The sequence below is a fragment of the Epinephelus moara genome, chromosome 19, assembly GCF_006386435.1.
Source record: "Epinephelus moara isolate mb chromosome 19, YSFRI_EMoa_1.0, whole genome shotgun sequence".
Lineage (NCBI taxonomy): Eukaryota > Metazoa > Chordata > Actinopteri > Perciformes > Serranidae > Epinephelus > Epinephelus moara.
The window spans coordinates 11,909,639-11,924,491 of NC_065524.1; the positions used below are offsets into that span (position 1 = coordinate 11,909,639).

Consider the following 14,853-nt stretch of genomic DNA (forward strand, 5'->3'; position numbering starts at 1 on the left):
ACTCACTTTATTAAGCTGTTGCCACCTGTAGTACCAAATATTAAAAGGAGAAATTAAAAGCCCACCTACGCCTGATTACAGTATCCATTCTAGTCCAGATCCTTGTTTTGGTTGCTGATATAACAGAGAAACCTGCTTCTCAAAGGTGTGTGATCGAGAAAGGCAGGGGAGTCTTCACTGCATGCGGATGGACCGAAAGGTTCAGCTTTAATGCAGGGGCTGAAATGATGAGAGAGAGAGAGGCTGCTGAACTGAATGTGCTAGTAGGAGGTGCGCTCCATTAGCTGGTCATTGAGAGTAGCTGGTCTAACACCAAATCCACGCACAGTAATTACGTATATGTGCACAAAACAACTCGTGAGAGCAACCCATGAGCCATGATCTATAATAAATGCCCTGCACATGTCCCAGTTTATCAGGTTACACACATTACTGACAGAAGATAAAGACTAGAAGATAAGACGTATTTAATTCAAGACAGAATTTAAAATGCTAATGGTTACTTAAAAACCACACTAGACATTTTGTTGTGTCTTGGGGAACTAAACCTCCCTTGGCTCCTCTGTAATTCAAACACTGAATCTGGGGTCTTGTGTGTTGCAGGCAGTTTGTTTTATTCTATCTGGCTCCCCTAGTTTGCCTTTGTCTGTGTGTTGTGCCAGTGGGCAGGAGCTCTGCTTGGGTTTTCCTTTGCTAGAGCCAAATGTATTTATCACGCCAATTTGATTTTGGAGCGCACAAGCCAATGGTTGTGTGTCTTCTGAAATGACATTATCAGTTGTCATCAGCTGTAACACAACTGTTCTGTAGTTGTTTGATTGTTCACACTTGAGGGGATTAAGTGTAAAACTGTGATGTAATGTGAAGACTCATTAAGAAATCTATTATTTTTCAGGATGTCAGGGTGTATGTTTCGTTATCTTCATCCCACCTGTGGGTGTGTTTGTTTTTAGGAGCTGCTGGGTGTGCTTCGCCACAGATGAGGACGACCGCACGGCAGAGTGGGTGCGTCCATGTCGTTGCCGTGGCTCCACCAAGTGGGTTCACCAGGCCTGCCTGCAGCGCTGGGTGGACGAGAAGCAGCGGGGCAACAGCACGGCACGCGTGGCCTGCCCACAGTGCAATGCAGAATACCTCATCGTCTTTCCCAAACTGGGTGGGTTGCATCACACAAAGGATAATACTAGCTAACTAGTCAGAGGCTTAAAAATAACAAGACAACCATGAAGTGTCACTAGCTTAGGTTTGTGTTTGTTTTAGAGCCAAGATGCTTCATATCTGATCAGTACACATGGTTTAAGGGGTTCAAGTTTCAGAGCTTCTGAAAAAACGGAATAACCGAGGAACGTTATGGGGACAGATTTTCTGTCTTTCAGTGGTGCTAAATGGTTAGATTAAAATTGTCCTTGCTCTAGCTTATTTAGTTAGGAGGCATATATCATAATTAGTGTAAGGTATATTTAAAAAAAAATCTGAAATAAATGTAGAGGAATTTGTAAGGGATTTGGGTGCTACGCCAGTTTGACAAAACAAAGTATTTTACAGGTCTTTGGGAGTTCTAGCATGTGTGGAAAAGAAAATCGTAAAAATCCTTTGTGGCTCCATAGGGAACTTTGTGAAATCTGATAAATTGTAGCTCTGATTATAAATGAAAAAAAATCTGGGGGTGTGGAATTAGAAAAAAGTGAGGTTAACAAATCTCTGAAGCCCACTAATCAACTCTGCTGAAATACCTCAGGCTACATTAACTGTTTCTAGCATAACACACTCAGATCTCAGGCTGAGCTGTTGGTGGTCAAGTTGAATTGTGAGCAATGTGGGCAACAGTTTTTGACAAGGAAGAAGGTTACATGGAACAAAAAAGATGATATCCGTGGTTTTGCTGCAATGTTGATATTTCTTTCATTTAACATTCTCTATTGTAACTCTGACAGTGTTATCGGAGTGCAGTGCTAAATCTGTAGAGTACTTGTTTAAAGATTCAGTATACAATTCTGGAGAAAGACAGTTGATTGTTGAGTCTTATTCCCAGGTCGTCAAATACAGAAGACCTTGGGTCGGTAGTTGGACCAAACCACCAACCACTAGCGCAAGTATTTGCCAGTTTGGGAATGAAAATCAATAATCAGCTGTCTTTCCCCAGAATTACATACTGCACCTTTAAGTGTGTGATTGACATTTAAAATATGAACATGGTGAAAAAGATTGCCTGTCTGCTGGTTTGCTATATAGCACCAAGATAGATGGAGTAACTGCCAAAAAGTTTCCAGCTCGTAATTCTGAATTTGACTTTTTGTACAGTCAAAATGTCAGGAGAGCTCTTATTCTCCAACAGTTGTCAACATTAAAGCAGCATTATAGAGCAAATTTCCATGTAAATAGACTGCTGTAGCTCCTTTTTTTAGGGCGCTGCCCTCAAGTAGCTGCTGCCTGTAACTGTACCCAAAGCGCTGAGAGCTATTCAGTTTGTCTTGCCTGAGTGCATGTTTATTTACTCCAGAGCCAGCATAGGTTCTGTGGTGATCTGGATAAATATTTCCTTTCAGCCTGACGAGGAACAGAAGGCTGCTCACTTGTTATACAGCCCAGCTCCTGGCTGATTGACCGGCAGCAGTTTAGAGAAGTGGCTGTCTCAATTATCTTGACACGTCAGAGTGATGAGGGCTTCAATTGTTCCCAAACACCAGCTATGACTCATTTAGTGAACATACACCATACACCACCATGCTTATTTATCCAGAACCTCCTCACTTTTCAGTTTCTCTGTCTCTCATCCCTTCATACCTCCCACGCTGTTTGTTGTAGTGTTTCACAGTGGCAGAAAATTATTCTCAGTACAGTATAAAGAGTAGTTTAATCATTGAAGTGTTATAGCCAAATGTCAGAGCCTGGACACATATAAGGTTAACAGTGCCCAGTTGTCACTGGGTTACCCACCAACCACTGGTCCACTGCCAGTTCAACCTCAAAGAGAAAGAAGCTGCAATTGGAGACAGTAGCTGGCCCCAAGACAATGCTAGTCTGCGGGAGGCCTGGCCCGGCTGGTAAACAGGTTCATGTATATTTATAGTGACCAAGGCTGTGCTGTCAGTCACTTTGGTGCTATAAGCAGAAGGTTCAGCTCAGCTCCTTTAAACACTTCCTCCTTCTCAGTAAATAACGTCTATCTCCCACTGAGAACTGATTATTGGCACTTGGCTGCTTGCTGGGTGTTTTCGAATGTGTCCGTCAGGCCCTTTCCTTTTCGTATTTAAGGTTGTGTTAATTGGCTCAGCGGTCCCAATAGGACTGTTAATTAGTGCTGTATCAACCTTTACATGCAGAAATAAAATAACATCCAATAGAGCAGTCCAACAGGCTTCAGTAACACATTTAATTATTTAAATGTGTGAAGTGATAGTTAATTAAAATCTTGCATTTATTGAGCCACAAATTGAGAAATGTCTTTATATTAAATTATAAAAAATAATATTGTATTGAAATGATATGGGGCTGCTGACAAGTTTCCAACAAGGTTGACTGTAAAATGTGAAAGAACTGTGCCAAATCAATGTCTGACAGAGACGTTGCAAAACTAATAACATAAGATTTGGAGATTTTTTTTTATCTCTTAACTTAAAATTTACACCACAGTAATAAGATTTACAGTATTCAGTGTAGGAGGCTGATAAACAACTCAGTGTTTATGGTGTTGGGTAAAGAACAACTTTGTTACTTGCGGATTCATCAATGTATAGCAAAGAGAGAAGCACAAAATGTGTATTGATTCAGTGAAATTAAAGTGAAGCCATGCCTGACTCGTTGCCAGGCAACATGGTAAAAGGAAGTCCGTACTTTAGGCTGTATTAGAACAAATACACTGATATTCATGTACATTTTCCTCCTACTGTTAGTGTGGTTTTATTAATCCTAACAGATTACTGTGGACTTAACAAATGTATATATTTTGTTGCAAGTGCTCTGTAGGTTAATGTTCAAATTCAAGATAAATTTAATGTAAATTTATGCTAGTTCAGTCAGAGAGAACTCATCTGACCTTTTACACAAACATGTTTGTGCTATCTAATGTTAGAGTCTCACTCACATGCTCTGACTCTAAGAGACACAAAATGAGTCTCTGTTTCACACAGTAGCTTTTGAAGTCATGATTTAGACACATTGCATCAGTGTTTTCTCACAGTGTGCCACATCATTATGTTGTTGTTGTTGTTAGCCAGCTCTTTTTTTATAGCAGCCAATAAGGAGTTGTGGCCCAGAAGGTAACATGTTTACCCTCAAGCTCATCAGCTCCTGACGCCCACTCCTAAGTTTGTTTTCTTTTGTGATGTGTTCAAATGCTCAAGTGGTTTGGCTGACGGCAATAGAGCATCATGATGAATGGGCCAGTGGTTTATTTTGAAAGGTAGCTTCCTCCTTACTGTGGCTGATCTGTTGAGTGATGGCGGCCTCAGAGGATGATACAGCAGGCTTCTGCCACCATCATTTCACCTTTCATTTATTGAGGACTTTGTATAAGCAACCAGAGGCTTGTGTTACCTTTGATTTAGCCATGTCTATAACTTTCTTTGGTTTCCCTTCAGTTTAGATGACAGGCTGTGTGCGAGGAGGCTACACATCTAACTGGCTGTCTGTTGGAGAGAAAACTCAGTTTTGAGTTTTCAAGTGAGATAAGTGTTTGCTGAGGTTCAGGCGGTTCCTTGGAGAATCAGGATACGTATCAGGACATGTAAGACTGTCAGGGTTAACGCATTAATCACAATATGATTAAGGTCTGATATGATTAGTCAAGCCACCGCAGTGGTTTCCTGCTGCTGCAGGGATGGAAAATAGTGATACCACTGCACTTTTGAATGGCTAATTTTACTAAAAAAAACCTCCAAATGGCTCAGTTAACAAGTCAAAAGTAATATACACCTTTTGTCAAACAGAATTAGAATATCACAGAAGTACTTCAAGTTTGAGCTACCACCTATGAGCTAAGCATACAGGCGCAGATAATCAGACTGATGTCAGCAGGCAACCATATCACCAGAGCCGGCAAAGCACTATTTTAGAATGTGGGAGTTGCCACAGACCTGTGGATGAAGCTAAATCGAAGAAGTTAAGTACAGCGCTAATTGGGTGGCAACTGACTGCAGACCAGTCAACACTGTGGAAGATTTTTGTCTAAGGGACGTCATTAGGTTGGCATGTTATGACCAATCATATGCCTTACTGTTGCAGTGGACAGTAGTTTCACACATACATGACTCTATATGAATCAGAGAATTTGATTCCCAATCAAAACACTAAGAAGAAGAATTGCTTCACCTTGTGAATATGGACTTCAAAACTGTTTTGAAATGCAAAATAATGGAATTTTAAACTTGCAAAAAAAAAAAAAAGTGATTAATTGTGATTAGCTATTGACATTAAGTGATTAATCATGGTTTTAAAAAAAATCATTTGACAGCCCTTATCCTATGTAAATAAACATTTGTTTAGTGAGGCTTAAAGTGGAGAGAGAACTCCAAATGCTGCTTTTTCACTGCATGGTACAGCATGGCTTCATTCAGTATAACTCACCCTAATTTTGATCGCTTATTGTCAAAAGTTGTTGATGGTACCTGATATGTTTTTGGTACCACCTCAGTTGAGGTTCCAAGCCAGCTGAGCCAATACCAGGAGGTGGAGAAGATGGAGTTAAAACACTGCAGTCCACTGATTGGAATCGTCAGTAGAATCGTCACGTGGGCAACACATGATATCCTGCACAAACCTGCCATTTTTAAATAGCCAAGTAGCAATAGTGACCACAACTTCTTAAATTCTCTCAACCCAGATTTTAAAAAAAACCCGTCAACCCACAGAATTACACTGTACACTAAACTACGCCATACAGTTGACGAAGTGCAGATGTTCCTCTGTTTGGTTGCCGATGAAAGGATTCAGCGAGTGTCGCCCTGAAGATGATATCACGCCAGTTTCACACAGCATCGCTATGGCAACCAGCTTAGAATCCCGTCTACACTGAGGGGGTACCATCCACAGTGGAAAACGAAATAGAGAGAAGGACCTGATACCAAAAGTGAATTGAAAGAGTCAAGCAGTGGAAATGCAGCATTACATATAAGAAGGGGCAACGGGGACCCTGGTGCTGTGGCTGACATGTTTAATACTTGAACTTATCACTACTGTGATTGGTTGTTAGGTAACACAGGAGTGAAAGGAACAAAATAAATAGGCAGGTGAATAAAAAGATTGATATGTAGATAGACTGTGTTGTGCTTTCCAGGCTGATGCCCTAATTCTACATTTAGCTTGATATTTACCAGATCATAATTAACTGTCAGACAAAGTGGGGTCTGAAGAGCGTAGTTTTGTTTTGATGAATAATTCTGACAGATGGCTGAGTGCATCAGTGCTTCATACTGCTTGTATCCAGTGTCAGAATTGTGCACAGTTTATCTCCCATTTAATAGTTTGGATTTGTTGGAGAGCTGGTTGGATTCCTATTAACTTGTTCATTCGCAGAATTCTTTTAAAAGTTCATTATATTATTTTTCCGAAACACTGATGTGACAAGGTGCATTACCTACAGTTACTTTACCCTTAGAATAAATGTAGGACTGACCTTATTTTTTAGGAGTTTTAACCTTAGATTGTGAATATGGCCCCAGATACGGACAGCTAGCCTTGTTTGCCATCCATTCCCATGTTTTGGATGATGGATTTGCTCCATTTTTATTTGATTGTTAACACCAGAAGCATTGAAATCAAGAGGTTTTTAGCCACTATGTTCTTAACTCTAAAAAGGTTAATTTTTCCTCCAGCAGCTGGAACCTGAGCAATGGTTAGTTATATACACGGAGCCCATTGAGTTTACCTGAGAGGCTCTTCATCCACAGGGAAAAGTGTCTTTTTCCTAATCCCATTAGCAAGTGTCAGACAGCGAGGGAGCCATGCAGAGATGTTGGATGTGTCTGGGAGAGGGGAGTGAGAGTGAAATTGGGTCACGGGAGGAGCTGACGGAGCAGCTCATCAAAGGCTGACGGAGCAGAGACGAGATGAGTGGAGTAACGCCGCCGCTCTGCTGATGAATCCATGAAATCACGGCTGTCCTCCAGTGTTTCCCTGTGACTTAAACATCACATCACACCTCATTAGAACTCAGGTGTGTGATGGTGACATTTCTCGATGATGAAGTATAGGATGTTCCTCAGACTGGATCCTGTCCAGCAGAGCACCACACGCAGGAGTTGCATGCTGATTTGCATGATGTTAACCTTGGGTCAAACTGAATTTGCAAAGTACTTGGGTTTGCTACTTGGATTATCAAATAGACGGGGTTTACCACATTGTGACACTGTGTTTGATAGAATTTAAATATTTAGTTACATTAACATTACTTTGCTATAATTATTTGCAGTTTTTGATGTATGTCCTCCAGCTATGCACATCATATTCTGCATTCAGTTGTTACACAGGCAGATGGAAATTTAAAGGGCTTTACTATATCTTGTTTCATGCTTGATGAATAATATGACTATTACTAATAAACGCAGAAGAGTAAATCTCTCCTCCTCTAAGCTGAGATTTTATTTGTACTGTCTGAGGAGTTCCAGTCTCTAGCTGCAGGATACTGTGGGCATTAGTGCACTTCAAAGTTAGCAGGAGGAGTACAGCGTTGTCTGTTTTGCTGCATCATTGCTGCAGTGTTCCTCTCCCGTTTTTCATTCTTTATCATAGTTTTACACACACAATGCTACCTTATATTTATGATTTGCTTGTCGTATAGAGAGGGGGTTGCTCCTTCTCTATTGTGTTTAGTTCAAAACTTTAAAGCTCAGATATATATTCTTCCTTTTGAATATAATTTTAGTGGCTTGGCTCCACAAGCTGTGGTATTTGCAGTAGCTTTAATTAGCCCTCAGAATAATAGCAATTTCACAGCTTGGTGACAACACTGGGATGATAGCTTTCAATTTTGGTGATGGAAGCCGTGGACAGGTAGAGACAGGGAGCGCCGTTGGGAGGCTGCCACAGTAGTCATTTTCTCAGGGTTGCTGCTGAGGCCAGCTCATTTCTAGAGGCTTGACAGGCATTACTCATGCTTGGCTCTCAGGCTGGGACCCCTGCCTGCTGCCGGATCAGATGGGGGGTTGATTGGGAGCCACAGATCACCTTTTCTATTAACCCAGGTTTTGATTATTTTCACTGACTTGTGGCACAGGCGATACAGAAGCTAGCAACACTGCAGCCCACAAAGAGTAGGGTAGCTTTATGCTGTTCTGGCCCCATTCCCACCAGCACCTGCTGCAGAGCCAAAGCCAGCCTATCATGCTAATTTGGCCAGCGTTATAACTCTAAGGACGGCGTGTCCTTGCTTCTTCTCCTTTAGAGAGAGTAAACAAGCCAGCTGGAACAGTGTGCCAGCATGCGTGCCCACTACTGAGGAATTGCAGTTGCACTTTTCGCCTCTCTCCTTCACCCCACCAATGAGCTCTGGAAAGCATCAGGAGGCTGGCAGTGAGCGAGAGAGAGCTTCTGTGTTTATAACTACTTTAGAAATAAAAGTGTGATATTTCCGTTGCGTGTTAAGCAGCTTTAAAAGTGCCAAATAGCTGCTTGCTTGCTTTGGGATCTTTCCTCAACAAGTGGCCAGGAGCCCTGCTGTCTAAAGAGAGACCTTTAGCATTGGCTGCTTAAAATGCTGCACTGGACTGTGCTCCAGACTCTAAGCTTTTATAGAGTCAATGTACTCAGCTGCAGAAATAGGTGTACAGCTAACAGTGGCTGAATTGTAGACAACTTGTGGCAAGTACTTATGGGTAACAGCCTCACGGTGGCCTGACTGTACAAACAGCTTAATAAAGTCTGTCCTATGTCCTAACTGTAAAAACCCATAACCCCAAAATAACCACAGAGAGAGCTATTTTGGAAAGCTGCTGCTCTTTTTACACTTGGCGCGTAGGCTAATGTAAATGTTGTAGTTCCAGTTTGGTCCCACTGCTTTGATTTCCTCTGCAGACTCATGAAAATGTATCTGCTCAGGTGTTTGCATTAAACCTGTCCACGTCTTAAATGATGACTTGAAGATAGCCGGGCAGCTCTGCCAGTAATCTCCTGCCAACAGCCTGTAACCAACTGCAGCACAGTCGTCCTTAACGTTATGTGACGGAGGCTCTTTGTGCGACAAGGTCGATCTGTATTTTACTTGCTGTACATCAGCCCCGTAGCGTAAATGAATAGGATAATATATTTATCAATCTGCTGCTGACGTGGCCAGAGGGGAAAGTGTTCTTGAACCAAGTGCTGCTTTCACAAGGACCAATGACTCAGCACTGTTTTAATGCCACTTCACAGCTTTATTTCTCAACTAGACAAGACGTGTCAAGATCAGTGTTTTTAAGCTGTGGTTATAAATGTCAGCCTTCTCCAGAGACGAGCATGTTAAGAAAGCCTGTCAAAATGAACTTTGTAACACTTTTATGTGAAATGGTGTTACATCTCTATTATAATCATCACCAAGTGTACAAAGGGAAATGGTTTTAACAGCTGAACTAAACACATACTGTCAGATTTTAATATTACAACAATATTGTAGATTTGACTGGTGGTGCTTTCAGGAAATATTTACACAATGAGAGTTGTGATAAATAAGCATCAGTAATATGGATATGATCATTAATTGGGTAAAGGCAAATATTAGAACAGCTAGAACAATCTGATAAGTTCAGAAAATTACATCACTTTAGTGTAATGCTGCCTTTAAAACCAGCAAAAGACAACACTTACGATATTACAATAAATCAAATCTAAGACAGTATCTAGTCTCACATCATGATATTGATATAAAAGCGATATGTTGCCCTGCCCTAAGCACAGTATTTGAATTCTGGTGTGTACATTTATTTTTGCTTCAAATCTTAATAGTTTTTTCCCTATAACTTTGAATGTTCATATTCGTAAATAAGCAACAATCAAAGTTTAAGAACTTCTGATTTATTAGAAAATCTGTCAAGCTTTGTAATTCTTTACATGTTTAAGCTGTGTTCATGGTGCTGTTTCCAAAGCAAGTGAGTGAGTGTTGTCAAAAATATTGATTATCGATACATAATGATTCTGAATATTTGAAACAGTTTTAGTTTTTGTTTTTTTTTTCCCCCGCAGTATCGATACGCTGGTACCAGCTGTGCTTTCTCGTTCTCTCTTATTGTCAGTGTTTACTACGTCAGTCTGCTCTTCTCTCTTACTAACCAAGACAAGAAAAGTCGTAGTAGTCTTGTTATAGCCTTGTTATATTTATCTTTTAGAAAAAATGTACATTTTATGCCCTCAATGTCAATTTTTTACCTGCGGTATCGAAAATGGTATCAGATATCTATGTTTTTAAGTATTGTATCAAAATTAGAAATCTCAGTAATGTGACATCACTTGTACCAGGTCAGTAACTTCATTATTTGTGGCCTAAAGGGTTACTTAAATGGAAAGCACTGTTCATGACCAGCACATCCACTGTATGATATTTTCCCAGTGTGTCAGTCCTGGTCCTGGATGCTATCCGAGGATAACGCAGCAGCTCTTTATTTGATTTAAGAAGTTTACACTTCAGCAACCCCAGCTCAACGTGTTATCCAAGACAGCCTTTTGTTTGCCAAAAACATTACTTAGTCCTCAACCTTAAAGCCTTTTCTCTGGTAAAGTTGAAAGTCAAACATACTGTTTGAAAATACAAACAACTGCTTGTTTTCCTGTGGAAGCCAAACAGGGTTATAATACAGTAACATAAGAGTCTGTACAATACTATAGTACATATACAGTACAGCACTAGAGCTAACTCCTGAAACTACATAGCTAGCTTTAGCTGATGACATCTGCCAGTGACAGATGTCATTTCAGCTGATAAATTGTAGGATGATCTGCTTTTGTATCTGTCTAAAATCTAGTGCTCATTGTTTCAGAATAACTAAGAATATAGAGTGGTAAATCTGCCACCATTATCACTGTAAACTGCACACTTGCTGTGGGAGAATAGAAAGCTTGACATGTGTATAAACAGAAAATAAGTAGGTAAGTAATTACAGACAGTTCTCGTGAAATACCCCAAACTGTTCCTACTTTGGCAGAAGATGTTGTATTTATGTGGAACAACACTGATTAGAAGGTATCTTTTTAAATAGGTTTTCAGGGCCTTTACATCCAGTCGACTCTGTGCTGTGGATCTTATCTTGCAGATAGTTGCACTGCAACACAGAGACCCAGTGCTGTGTTCTGTGCTCGGTCCCTCTGGCAGCATCCCCACCCCACTCTCCTCCCACTGACTCCTGGGCTAGTTATTAATAGGATGTGGATGGGTCTGTCTGAGTGAGGAAATCAGGTTGCCTTTCTGTAAATATTGCATGATTTCCCTCGAGTCAGCCTGGAATGCCAGAGAGGAAGATGCAGCAGAGAATTATCTCAAGTTTTTTTCCAAGGTCCCGCTCCTGATGTCAGGCAGGGACTTAGATGCTCTGAAGTCAAGTTTGGACTTCAGATTAATCCGTATTACATGTTTGTTGAGTTTCAGCCCAGTTATTTTTAATCGCGGTGGAACCTGGCAGAGAAGCTCTTCCCTGTCTGTCAGTCAGTACAAGGTGTGCACCATACCTGAGCTGCTTCAAAGTTTCTTTAACTTTCCCATGACCGTATTTTTGTCAAGTTTTCTGTTGTTACCCTGGAAGGCTGCCTGAACACATGATGTTTGTTTAGTGTGAGCTTCCTTGTGTCTTCAGTTGTTTTGCTGTTACTTTAATACAGATAACTCAGCCTGAAGGCAGAAGAGTAAACTTTGTGGTTACAAGGTGTCACTTTACCCACCAGCTTAACTTGTACAAAAGAGTAGCACATACAGGAGGTGATGGCTGGTGCCTCTTCTGGTAGATGAACTTGATGTTTATGTGTTGAGTTTGCTTTTCTAGTTACTGTGGTTCTTTTACCTGCAGGAGTCTCATGACCCCTGCTGTACACTCACACACTGTTCATTGCCACTGTGTGTTTGAGTGTATGCCAGTGACAGAATCTTAATGTGTGAAAATCCATAAATCTTTTTGCACTGATTCACTGGGATTAAATTTAAATAAGTCTCATCAGATATTGTCGTAATATTTCTGATAAAGTACAAAATAATATCAATATTGATATCGATTTAGGCCTGAAAAATCCTGTATCATTTGCACTATACACTAAACAGTGGTAAGAAGAACTTCAAATTACGACTTGTATGTATGTGCACAAGTTGGTCTCACTCTCAGCTCTTTGCCTCCATCAGGTCCTGTGGTTTACGTGCTGGACCTGGCTGACCGGCTCATCTCTAAGGCCGGACCATTCGCTGCAGCTGGCATCATGGTGGGCTCCATTTACTGGACTGCTGTCACCTACGGAGCTGTCACTGTCATGCAGGTGCGACCGCTGATCCCTCCTGAGAGGTTTTGGTTTTATAATAGGTCTGTTCAGTCGAGTTAAGGTCCTGACTTTGACTGTACCTTTGTGCTGGCACATTAAATCATAGTTTACCTAAAAGCAGTTGTGCAAGTTATGTATGTGTTTCTGTTTCAATGTTATCCATGTTACAAAACTACAAATAATACTCATGCCACAAGAGCCTTTTTGTGCTCTTTCATTGCTCTTTTTTCATTCTTTCTTTCTCATTTAAAAGTAAGAGTCAGCCAGTTTGACTCCTATGCAGTACTTTTCCATTCTGACCGTCCCCTCCGCTCTCCAGGTGGTGGGCCATAAGGAGGGCCTGGACGTTATGGAGCGGGCCGACCCTCTGTTCCTGCTCATTGGCCTGCCCACCATCCCTGTCATGCTGATCCTCGGCAAGATGATCCGCTGGGAGGACTACGTCCTGCGTCTGTGGAGAAAGTACTCTAACAAACTGCAGATCCTCAACAGCATCTTCCCAGGTCAGGACACACACTGGTGTAGTTTTCAGAAATGTATTCATCAATCTTATGCTGCTGTAAAGAGCCTTGAACTTAATCAGATGTTGCTCTTGTTGTGAGTTGATACGGATACAAACTGTAATGTATTCAGCAGCATTGTGCGACTGTAGCCAGAGCACAGCCTCTACCTCTGGAGCAAATGGTCATTTAATAAGATGGAAATTAAAAAGCACAAACAAATATGTTCGCCCAGCTTCAAAGAGCATTTTATCATAATATGAATCCATTTCAGAACCAGAGGTAGTCTCAAAATGGATCCAGACAATGAGTCAGGATGATCACAACCTCTGATGATTCAAAACAAGTTTCAAACACAGGACGTGAGGTGTTAGTAACTCAGCAACACAAGTGTTTGTGAGGAATAGTTGTGTCTTATTCTTTTTAAAACATCACGCACAGTAACTTTGTGGACTTTACCAGCTGTTCATCTATCACAGGACCCCTCGCTGTCATTGGTTTACGCTCATTTCATTAGAGTTGTAAACACACAACACCAAGCTGTTGAACTGACGACTCTCTGCCTATTAGATCAGATTTACTCTCAGTTACAAATACATTCACGTATGTTTCAACTGGCTCCCTGCTGCTTCTCTGTGCGTCTCTGCAGGGATTGGCTGCCCAGTTCCTCGTATCCCAGCAGAGGCCAGCCCCCTGGCAGACCACGTGTCGGCCACACGGATCCTCTGTGGCGCTCTGGTGTTCCCCACCATCGCCACCATTGTGGGGAAACTCATGTTCAGCAGCGTCAACTCCAACCTGCAGAGGACCATCCTGGTGGGTACAAGCAGAAACTCCTCGTGCATCCAATACAGGAAATAAATAAGTCACAGTATAATGATCTAGTGTAATGGAGCCGTGTGTGCTGCTGTTTATGTGAAGATGATTGATCTCCTAATTTGAGGGGAACACAGCAGTGATGCAGGAATAACAAATGACTCCAGTTCAGCCAGTGTTACCTGTGCAATATACCAGTCTTTTGTACATAAGAGACAGCCAGCCTCCTCACTCACCTACTGCTGAGGACAGACAGGTAACCAGAGTGGCTCATGTGATGCCACTGAACACTCTGTCCTCATTTGCTGAGCTGTGTGAGTGACAGACAGACAGAGAGATAGACAGGCTGCTGCTGACTGAAGGCTCTGTGTTTCGCTCTGTTTCACCCTTACAATAACGAGGAAGACGCCCTGTTTAGAGCCGGTTATCCAAACATATTCAAACAAACTGAAAACACATTCTTGAGGGACATTTATTACTTTGTTCAAAAGGAAAACTGGTATAACAAGGGTTAAACTTGACAACAGCAAACATTAAATGCTGACTCAGACTTTTTACATTTCCAGTTCCATTACATTAACAGTATTTAATGTTTTGGTTACTTTGGCGTCCTAGTTTCTCTCTTTACCTTTTCACCTCCTTAGTCATTTCTGCTCTTTATGTATATTCAGGATTATTATTTTCCATCAGTATTGATAATAGGAAGACAAAACAATAAATAAATAAATATTAAAGCCGTAAAAATGGTTCCGTTTAGATGAATTAATTGTAAATATTTGCGATTCTAATTAAACAATAACCTAACTGCTTCTAAAGTGCAAATATCGGAGTAAGAAACATTCATAACAATACAGATTGTTCTTAAACAAATATATTATTCAGCAGACAAACCAAACAAAGTTGGCCAGGTATGGTGACTTTATGGAGTCTCCCCTTGTTGCCTGGCAACCTCACTGTGACTTCAAGACTTCAGCAGCCCGGTGTACCAGCTATACGATTGTTCTCTCTTGAGTTCGGGTGCAAAGCCCGCACTAACGATTCGTGGGAACTAGCCAGTCTGATCGTAAAGCTGTGTCGATGTTAGGTTGCGACTAAAAATAAATTAAACAGCTAA

The 14,853-nt window shown here is 41.2% G+C and overlaps 1 protein-coding gene across 2 annotated transcripts in view; it reads left to right on the forward strand.

The window, feature by feature from the left end:
• marchf5 (membrane-associated ring finger (C3HC4) 5) overlaps window positions 1–14,853 on the forward strand; it is a 29,403-nt gene that overhangs the window by 12,605 nt on the left and 1,945 nt on the right. Inside the window, exons 2-5 of one of the 2 annotated variants that reach the window (XM_050071741.1) lie at window positions 954–1,156; window positions 12,290–12,420; window positions 12,743–12,926; window positions 13,573–13,739. In XM_050071741.1, the coding sequence (XP_049927698.1) occupies window positions 954–1,156; window positions 12,290–12,420; window positions 12,743–12,926; window positions 13,573–13,739 (685 nt within the window). The remainder of the gene's footprint in view (window positions 1–953; window positions 1,157–12,289; window positions 12,421–12,742; window positions 12,927–13,572; window positions 13,740–14,853) is intronic. The other variant, XM_050071742.1, reaches the window with a different exon arrangement.